This window comes from Cetorhinus maximus, unplaced genomic scaffold (genome assembly GCF_964194155.1).
Source record: "Cetorhinus maximus unplaced genomic scaffold, sCetMax3.hap1.1 HAP1_SCAFFOLD_344, whole genome shotgun sequence".
NCBI classification, from domain to species: domain Eukaryota; kingdom Metazoa; phylum Chordata; class Chondrichthyes; order Lamniformes; family Cetorhinidae; genus Cetorhinus; species Cetorhinus maximus.
In genome coordinates this window covers 315,001-324,944 of record NW_027596291.1, presented here as the reverse complement: position 1 = coordinate 324,944, position 9,944 = coordinate 315,001, and the positions used below count along the sequence as shown (strand labels likewise).

Below are 9,944 nucleotides of genomic sequence, written 5' to 3'. Positions count from 1 at the left end.
TCCTCCGGCAGGACTGGAGTGACCTCCTCGCAACTCTGTGAGGGAGACAGGAGACACAACCAATGGGATCAGGAGATCCAGACCCTCGCTTCTGTGTGTGTGACGCTGAGGGAGTGTCCGGATGGAGGGCGAGGAGAAAGTGAGGGGGGGAGAGAGGAGGGAGAGGTGAGAGAAGTTGGGAGAGGAGTGGAGAGGGGAGGAAAGAGAGGGGAGGAGAGGAGAGGGATTAAGAAGGAATGAGTGAAATGGAAAAGGGAGAAGAGGGAACAGAGATAGGGGAGGGAAGGGGAGGGCAGAGGAGGGGAGACTTGAGGGAAGGGAGAGCAGAGGTGAGGGTGAGGTGAGGGGAAGGAGATGAGAAGAAGGGAAGGGGAGGGGAAGGAGGGAATGTGGAGAAGAGAGGGGAGTGGTGGAGATGGGAGGGGAGGAAGCGGGGAATACTGGAAGGGAAGATGGGAGGGAGATGGGGACTGGAGGGTCGATGCAGGAGGGAACTGGAGAGGGGGTGGGATGAGATGGGGAAGAGGAGGGGGTGTGAGAGGGAAGTGGGGAGGGGAAGGGGGATAAGTGAAGGAATCGCCTACCTTCTGGAATTTGTCCCCGTGTCCCTTTACCCCCCAACTCCGTGCCTGAGGGTAGAGAGAAGGAGGGAGGTCAGTGAACCCAGTCCTGAGACAGAGCTGGATCCCTGATCTCCATCTCTCTCTGTCACGTCTCCCTCTCTCTCTATCTCTCTCTCTCTGTCACGTCTCCCTCTCCCTCTATCTCTGTCTCTCTGTCACGTCTCCCTCTCTCTCTATCTCTTTCTCTGTCACGTCTCCCTCTCTCTCTATCTCTGTCTCTCTGTCACGTCTCCCTCTCTCTCTATCTCTGTCTCTCTGTCACGTCTCCCTCTCTCTCTATCTCTGTCTCTCTGTCACGTCTCCCTCTCTCTATCTCTCTGTCATGTCTCCCTCTCTCTGTCTCTCTGTGTCTCTCTCTCTGTCACGTCACCCTCTCCCTTTCTCTCTCTCTGTCTCTCTCTCTCTCTGTCTCTCTCTCTCTCCCTCTCTCTCTGTCTCTCACTAGAACTTCCTGGAACCTCCCTCTCACGCACCATCTCTCAATCATTATCTCCCCCTCTCCCTCTCTCCCCTTCACACATTCGTTATCTCAATTTCTCTTTCTCTCCGCACTCTCACCCTTTCTGCTATCTATCTCTCAAGCCTGTCTCTCAACCGTTATCTCTCTCACTATTTCTTCATCTCACTATGTCTCACTGTGTCTCTGTTTCTGTCTTGTGCTTTCTATCTGTCTCTGTTTCTCTCTCTCGCTTACTCACTCTCTCTGTCCATCTCATTCCCTGTCAATCCCTCTCTCTCTGTCTGTCTTTCTCTCTCCCTCTCAATATTTCTTACTCTCTGCCTCTCCCTCAATCTGTAATTGTCCGTCTCAATCTCTTTCTCTATTTCCAACTCAACCTCTCTGCCGTTCTCTGTGTCTCTCTCCACTTCTCTATCTCCCTCTCCCTTCATCTTCCTCCCTCTCCCTCTCTCTCTCCCAGTCTCCCTCACCCTCTCTCTCTCAGTCTCTCTCTCCCTCAGTCTCAGTCTCTGTCTCTCTATTGCTTTGCCCATGAATATTGATCAGTGAAACTCAGTAAAATTCAGGAATGAGCTGCTAATTCTCAACCTTTGCTGTTCCGACTGATCACATGGACGATGAGAATGACGGAGAGGAGACCGGTCAGAACGATGACAGAGATGGTCAGCTTCACAAGGCAGGGTGAGCTGCAGGATGGTGAGCCTAGGTGGAGAGGGAATTGATAAGGTTTACATAGAGGCAATTCAGAGCTCAGTCAAACTGGTTCATCGACTCATGGCCCATCACATCATTCTCACTGTCTCAGCAGCAATAACAGCAGAGAAAGGGACATCACAGGGTTAGATACAGAGTAAAGCTCCCTCTACACTGTCCCCATCAAACATTCCCAGGACAGGTACAGCACGGGGTTAGATACAGAGTAAATATCCCTCTACACTGACCCATCAAACACTCCCAGGACAGGTACAGCACGGGGTTAGATACATAGTAAAGCTCCCTCTACACTGTCCCCATCAAACACTCCCAGGACAGGTACAGCACAGGGTTAGATACAGAGTAAATCTCCCTCTACACTGTCCCCCATCAAACACTCCCAGGACAGGTACAGCACGGGGTTAGATACAGAGTAAATCTCCCTCTACACTGTCCCCATCAAACACTCCCAGGACAAGTACTGCACGGGGTTAGACACAGAGTAAATCTCCCTCTACTCTGTCCCCATCAAACACTCCCAGGACAGGTACAACATTGGACTGTGTAATACCTGAATGCAGTTGTTTATTTCTCTCTCTGTGACACTCACCAGGATCAATTCCATTACAGACGTCTCTCAGTGTGATCTGTGCAGTGCCCTCACTGACTGGGTTCCTGGCCTCACACCTGTACACACTGTCCTCGGGCTCCCCAGTGAAATGAAGCTGTAACTCCTCTCCGGTTTTGGAAAGATGATGGGTGCTGTCGTTTCCCAATGCTTCACCTCCCCTCCACCATCTGAAGCTGATGTCATCGCCTGTGTTCACTGAGCAGCTCAGGGTCAGGTTGCAAGTCGTCCTGTTCTGATCAATCCTGATGTTTGTTCCCGTCACAGGCTCTGACATTCAGATCGAAAGACAAAAGACACATGAGGAAGGATTGTCGGCCCTTGTGTGACCCCCTCAATATCCGGTACCCTCACGCCCGCTTCAGACCCTCACAAACCAACTTTGATCCCAGCTCATTCCTCCATCCACCATTTTAACAGCTTCCTCATCCACTGAGTTCAAACAGGTCCCATGTGTGGATATAACGGGTGGATGTACATCACACAGAGTGTGACCCACACTTTCACTCCAATCACAAACACTCAGTCACTCCCTGTTGTGGGAGGATGCAGCAAGTCAGGGGTAGGTGAGAACTCAGTGGTCTTTGGGGAAATAGACAAACCCCACAGAATCCCATTGAAACAACAGAACATCTCTCAGGGAATTCCCTGTTTTGGGATTGTATCCTGGGAATTTTCTCTGGTTGACTGTCATCGATGACTCTGGTCAGTGGTCCCTGTGTCCCTTATGGTCTGGAGTGTACCCGCTCTATCTGTTCTGTGTTCAGTTCAACTGTGTGGAGGGTCCAGGATGACGATTAGCAATAGGTTTAAACTGGGACCTTTTACACTGCTTCAGAATAAGAGTCTGATTGTGGGAAACGTGTATCAATTCCCCATCATTCAGAGAAATGTAACAGACTGGAAGAATGGACACCTCATTAAGAAATTAATTTCAATAACAGTAAGTGAGGTGGGATAGACAAGCAAAGGGATCTTTACATAAGGACAGAGACATCCCTAAATGTACCTCTGCAGGTCAGTAAGACCATGAGCACATCAAACACAGCAGCGGAGATTATTTGTGGAGGGGAAAGAATTAATAATCAGAGAAATTATGCTCAACCTTTATCAGAATTCGGTTAGACCACACTTGGAGCACCGTGCACAGTTCTGGTCTCCGTATACCTCGGTTAGACCACACTTGGAGCACTGTGCACAGTTCTGGTCTCCGTATCCCTCGGTTAGACCACACTTGGAGCACTGTGCACAGTTATGGTCTCCGTATCCCTCGGTTAGACCACACTTGGAGCACTGTGCACAGTTCTGGTCTCCGTATCCCTCGGTTAGACCACACTTGGAGAACTGTGCACAGTTCCGGTCTGAATATCCCTCGGTTAGACCACACTTGGAGCACTGTGCACAGTTCTGGTCTCCATGTCCCTCAGTTAGACCACAATTGGAGCACTGTGCACAGTTCTGGTCTCCGTATCCCTCGGTTAGACCACACTTGGAGCACTGTGCACAGTTCTGGTCTCCGTATCCCTCGGTTAGACCACACTTGGAGCACTGTGCACAGTTCTGGTCTCCGTATCCCTCGGTTAGACCACACTTGGAGCACTGTGCACAGTTCTGGTCTCCGTATCCCTCAGTTAGACCACACTTGGAGCACTGTGCACAGTTCTGGTCTCCGTATCCCTCAGTTAGACCACACTTGGAGCACTGTGCACAGTTCTGGTCTCCATATCCCTCGGTTAGACCACACTTGGAGCACTGTGCACAGTTCTGGTCTCCATATCCCTCGGTTAGACCACACTTGGAGCACTGTGCACAGTTCTGGTCTCCATATCCCTCAGTTAGACCACACTTGGAGCACTGTGCACAGTTCTGGTCTCCATAACCCTCGGTTAGACCACACTCGGATGGTCAGCACCTGACATACCTAAAAATGAGGTGCCAACCTGGTGAAGCTATAACACAGGACTACTTGTGTGACAAACAGCATAAGCAGCAAGCGATAGACAGAGCTAAGTGATCCCACAACCTACGGATCAGATCTAAGCTCTGCAGTCCTGCCGCATCCAGTCGTGAATGGTGCTGGACAATGAAACAACTCACTGGAGGAGGCTCCACAAATATCCCCATCCTCAATCATATAGGAAGATACAGATGGGATGGTCAAATGGGCAGATAAGTGGCAGATGGAATTGTACCCTGAAAAGTGTGAGGTGATACACTTTGGAAGGAGTAATTTGACAAGGAAGTATTCAATGAACGGCATGACACTAGGAAGTTCTGAGGAACAAAGGGACCTTGGCGTGTGTGTCCATAGATCTCTGAAGGTGGTGGGGCATGTTAGTTGGATGGTGAAAAAGGCATATGGGACACTTGCCTTTATCAATCGAGGCATAGATTACGAAAGTAGGGAGGTCATGTTGGAGTTGTATAGAACCTTGGTGAGGCCACAGCTGGAGTACTGTGTGCAGTTCTGGTCGCCACATTATAGGAAGGATGTGATTGCACTGGAGGGGGTGCAGAGGAGATTCACCAGGATGTTGCCTGGGATGAAACATTTAAGTGATGAAGAGAGGTTGGATAGACTTGGGTTGTTTTTGTTGGAGCAGAGAAGACTGAGGGGCGACCTGATCGAGGTGTACAAGATTATGAGGGGCATGGACAGGGTGGATAGGGAGCAGCTGTTCCCCTTGGTTGAAGGGTCAGTCACAAGGGGACATAAGTTCAAGGTGAAGGACAGGAGGTTTAGGGGGGATGTGAGGAAAAACTTTTTACCCAGAGGGTGGTGAGGGTCTGGAATGCGGTGCCTGGGAGGGTGGTGGAGGTGGGTTGCCTCACATCATTTCATCAATGACCTTCCTTCCATTATAAGGTCAGAAGTGCGGATGTTCGTTGATAATTCGCGACTCCTCAGATACTGAAGCAGTCCATGTCCAAATGCAGCAAGACCTGGACAATATCCAGACTTGGGCTGACAAGTGGTAAATAACATTCATGCCACACAAGTGCCAGGCAATGACCATCTCCAACAAGAGAGAATCTAACCATCGCCCCTTGATGTTCAATGGCATTACCATCACTGAATCCCCCACTATTAACATTGATGAGAAACTGGGCTGTACCAGCCATATAAACACTGTGGCTGTAAACTTGCTCTGAGGTTTGGAATTCAGCAGCAAGTAACTCACCTCCTGACTCCCCAAAGTCTGTCCACCAGCTACAAGGCACATGTTTATTTTATTCATTCACAGGATGTGGGCTTCCCTGACTTGGCCAGCATTTATTGCCCATCCCTAGTTACCCCTTGAGAATGTGGTGGTGAGTTGCCTTCTTGAGCCGCTGCAGTCCATGTAGTGTAGGTACACCCACAGTGCTGTTAGGGAGGGAGTTCCAGGTTTTTGACCCAGTGACAGTGAAGGAACGGCCGATATATTTCCAAGTCAGGATGGTGAGTGACTTGGAGGGAACTTCCAGGTGGTGTTGTTCCCATCTATCTACTGCCCTTGTCCTTCTAGAAGGTAGTGGTCGTGGGTTTGGAAGGTGCTGTGGAAGGAGCCTTGGTGAATTCCTGCAGTGCATCTTGTAGATGGTACACACACTGCTGCTACTGTGCGTCGGTGGTGGAGGGAGTGAATGTTTGTGGATGGGGTGCCGATCAAGCGGGGCTGCTTTGTCCTGGACAGTGTCGAGCTTCTTGAGTGTTGTGGGAGCTGCTTTCATCCAGGCAAGTGGAGAATATTCCATCTCACTCCTGACTTGTGCCTTGTAGATGGTGGACAGGCTTTGGGGGGTCAGGAGGTGAGTTACTTGTTGCAGGATTCCCAGCCTCTCACTTGCTCTAGTAGCCACAGTATTTATAGGGCTGGTCCAGCTCAGTTTCTGGTCAGTGGTAACTCATGAGATGTTGATAGTGGGGGATTCAGTGATGGTGATGCCATTGAACATCAAGGGTCGATGGTTGGATTCTCTCCTGTTGTAGATGGTCATTGACTGACACCTCCTGAAATCCCCTCCTGAATGTTACTTACCACTTGTCAGTCCAAGCCTGGATATTGTCCAGGTCTTGCTGCATTAGCACATCAACAGCTTCAGTATCTGAGGTGTCGCGAATGTTGCTGAACATTGGGCAATTATCAGCGAACATCCCCACTTCTGACCTGATGATGGAAGGAAGGTCATTGATGAAGCAGCTGAAGATGGTGGGGTCGAGGACACTAACCCTGAGGAACTCCTGCAGTGATGTCCCAGGGCCACACTCGGTCAAATGCAGCATTGATTTCCAGGGTCAGTCACTCTCAGCTCATCTCGGGAGTTCAGCTCTTCTGTCCATGTTTGAACCAAGGTTATAATGAGGTCAGGAGCTGAGTGGCCCTGGCGGAACCCAAATTGGGCATCAGTGAGCAGGTTATTGCTAAGCAAGTGCTGCTTGATAGCACTGTTGATGACCCCTTCCATTACTTTACTGATGATGGAGAGTAGACTGATGGGGGAGTAATTGGCCGGGTTGGATTTGTCCTGCTTTTTGTGTACAGGACATACCTGGGCAATTTTCCACATAGCCGGGTGGATGCCAGTGTTGTAGCTGTACTGGAACAGCTTGGCTAGGGGCACGGCAAGTTCTGGAGCACAAGTCTTCAGTACTATTAATGGAATATTGTCAGGGCCCATAGCCTTTGCAGTGTCCAGTGCCTTCAGCTGTTTCTTGATATCATGTGGAGTGAATCGAATTGGCTGAAGACTGGCACCTGTGATGCTGGGGACCTCCAGAGGAGGCTGAGATGGATCATCCACTCGGCACTTCTGGCTGAAGATTGTAGCAAATGCTTCAGCCTTATCTTTTGCACTGATGTGCTGGGCTCCTCCATCATTGAGGATGCGGATATTTGTGGAGCCTCCTCCTCCAGTGAGTTGTTTAACTGTCCAACACCATTCACGACTGGATGTGACAGGATTGCAGAGCTTATATCTGGTCCGTTGGTTGTGGGATCGCTTAGTTCTGTCTATCACTTGCTGCTTATGCTGTTTGGTACACAAGTAGTCCTGAGTTATAGCTTCACCAGGTTGGCACCTCATTTTTAGGTTTGCCTGGTGCTGCTCTTGGCATGTCCCCCTTCACCCTCCTGTCAGGGAGAGATAGTAATGACCACAATGTTATTGAAATTTATTGTAAAATAAATGTGTGTGTGTGTGTCTGTGTGTGTGTGTGTGTGTGCGTGTGTGTCTGTGTGTGTGTGTGTCTGTGTGTCTGTGTGTGTGTGTGTGTGTGTCTGTGTGTGTGTGTCTGTGTGTGTGTGTGTGTGTGTCTGTGTGTGTGTGTGTGTGTGTCTGTGTGTGTGTGTGTGTGTGTGTGCGTGTCTGTGTGTGTGCGTGTGTGTGTGTGTGTGTATGTGTGTGTGTATTAATTGAATTATAAGCAGCTGGTCTGGGTGCTTTGATGTATTAGATGATAAGCTCGGTTTGAAATGTTAAGTAGTTAAACATGGGGGAAGTTTAGAATGTAAGGTGTAAAAGGACCTTTGCATTTTTAAATAAACTAAACTGTCTTGAATTCAAAAGAGGGAGTCAACCAGCAGAAGTTTAGAAACAGGGTGTTTACATTTTCCCAAAGATTAACGGTAAAATATTTTTAAGTAGAGAGGTAAAGTCCGAAGACAAAGTGAAACAATGGGAATTTGCATTCAAAGGGAAGATATGTAGAAAGGAGAGAAGTGAAGGATTCTCAAAATTCCCACATTTTTCATATCATCAACAAAGATATGACTTTGGGAATTTTATGGCAGATGATCCAACTGCTGGGTTAAGTGTGGAACCCGGCAGACAGGAGGCTAGGACGAGAGGAGAGAGAATTCGCATTCTTCCCTTTAACACAATCAACCCAGAGAAAGACTTCATCCTACACAAAACTAAAGCCCATCAAAAACCTTGCATAAATAATCACTACTAACTACTAAGGCAGGAAGACCACAATCAATGCAATTATGCGAACCCATCAATACTCCACACATACAATAGCTTTCAGTTCAAGACTAGTTACGGGGGCAGGAAGACAACGATAAACATCATGTGAGCCTTATAAAAACAACGAGACAACAATCACCTGAAGAGGCCCACCAAATTCAGACAAAAAACTAACCTTGATTTGGTTTCAGATAAGAAATTCGAAAAAAAAATACAGTATAATCTCAGTGTAATCTGAATGTTATAAGGTCATTTGTGACTTCAATAAACACCGTTTATTTTCTTGCATCAAAACCAGTTGTCTGCTTCACTTTGTCACAACCCCCTAAATAAGGCCAAGGTCTAGAACCCAGGGAGTGGGAGCGATTCGAGCCGCTCAGAGGTCAGAGGTGAAGCTGACACACACACACACCACCCCCTACAGAAGTCTGTGTGTAAAGGAAGGCAGTCGAAGATCGAACTAGTGTGAAAGGCCTTCAGCCTCCAAGCCTCTCCGTGCTGTCTATTAGGACCCGAAGCTGGGGGGAGGTGCCGGGCCATGAGGTTACAGACTGTGGTTGTCTCAAATTCAGCTGCTGAGAGGCTGTTCCCCTCTGGATGGAGAGCCTAGAACACAGGGCCCGAGTCTCAGGATAGGGAGGGGTCGGACATTTTGGACTGAGAGGAGGGGAAATTTCTTCACTCTGAGGGCTGTGAATCTTTGGAGTTGTCTACCCCAGAGAGCAGTGGATGCTCAGTCTTTGAGTAGATTCAAGACGGAGATGGATAGATTTACAGGCCCTGAGAGAATCTAGAGAGAGTGGGATCCAGGGGGAATGTGGAGACAAGGGCAAAGAGCAGCCATGAGGTTTTTGAATGATGGGAGAGGTTTGTGGGGGTGAATGAACTCGTCGCTAATATTTCGGACATTCCAACATTGGGGAATTTTCCCCAGCCTGAGAGAGCCACACCCCCTCTACCTGAACAGTAAATCCAGGACAGGAGCAATTGAAGAAATCGGGAAATATCTCTCCCCAAACAGGAATGTGATAAGTTTCAGCAACGGGTAAAAGGCAGGGGTGTCAGATAGAATCTCACTCACCGTACACGTCCAGTTGTACCGTCCGTGAAGATTCATCTCCTGAATATAGAGTAACAGAAACCTCATAGACCCCAGCGTCCTCTCTCTGTAAATCACTGATTTGCAGACTGAAATCCTCTGGATGGAGTTTAATCCGATTCTTGAACTCCTCATTATTAAAATATTTAATGATCCCATTTTCCCATTTCACTATTTTGATTTTGGGTGAATTTCGCTTCCATTCAATCTGGTCAACCTTCGATCCATGTGGGATCCCCATGGACAGGGAGACTGACTGACCCAGGGATCCATTCACGGGGAGTCGGGCAGCCTGACTCTGAACTGATGGAACAAGTGGAGACAGTCAGTGTGTGAGCAACAAGGCAGCTCAGTGACTGAAGGGAGGATGTCAATTGATAGAACCATCCAGTCCAGGAGGCCATTCAGCCCATCCTGTCTGTGCTAGCTCTTTAACAGTGATCTAATTAATCCCACTCCCCCCTCACTCTTTCCCCATCTCCCTGCAAA

General features: G+C 48.7%; 1 protein-coding gene across 1 annotated transcript in view; it reads right to left on the bottom strand.

Annotated features, from left to right (window-relative positions):
- Nucleotides 1-1,666: 1,666 nt before the first annotated feature.
- LOC144673340 (SLAM family member 9-like) overlaps nt 1,667-9,944 on the bottom strand; it is a 9,734-nt gene continuing 1,456 nt past the window's right edge. Inside the window, exons 2-4 of the mRNA XM_078535233.1 lie at nt 9,438-9,758; nt 2,387-2,674; nt 1,667-1,785 (exon numbers count right to left, since the gene is read on the bottom strand). Of these exons, the coding sequence (XP_078391359.1) occupies nt 1,667-1,785; nt 2,387-2,674; nt 9,438-9,758 (728 nt within the window). The remainder of the gene's footprint in view (nt 1,786-2,386; nt 2,675-9,437; nt 9,759-9,944) is intronic.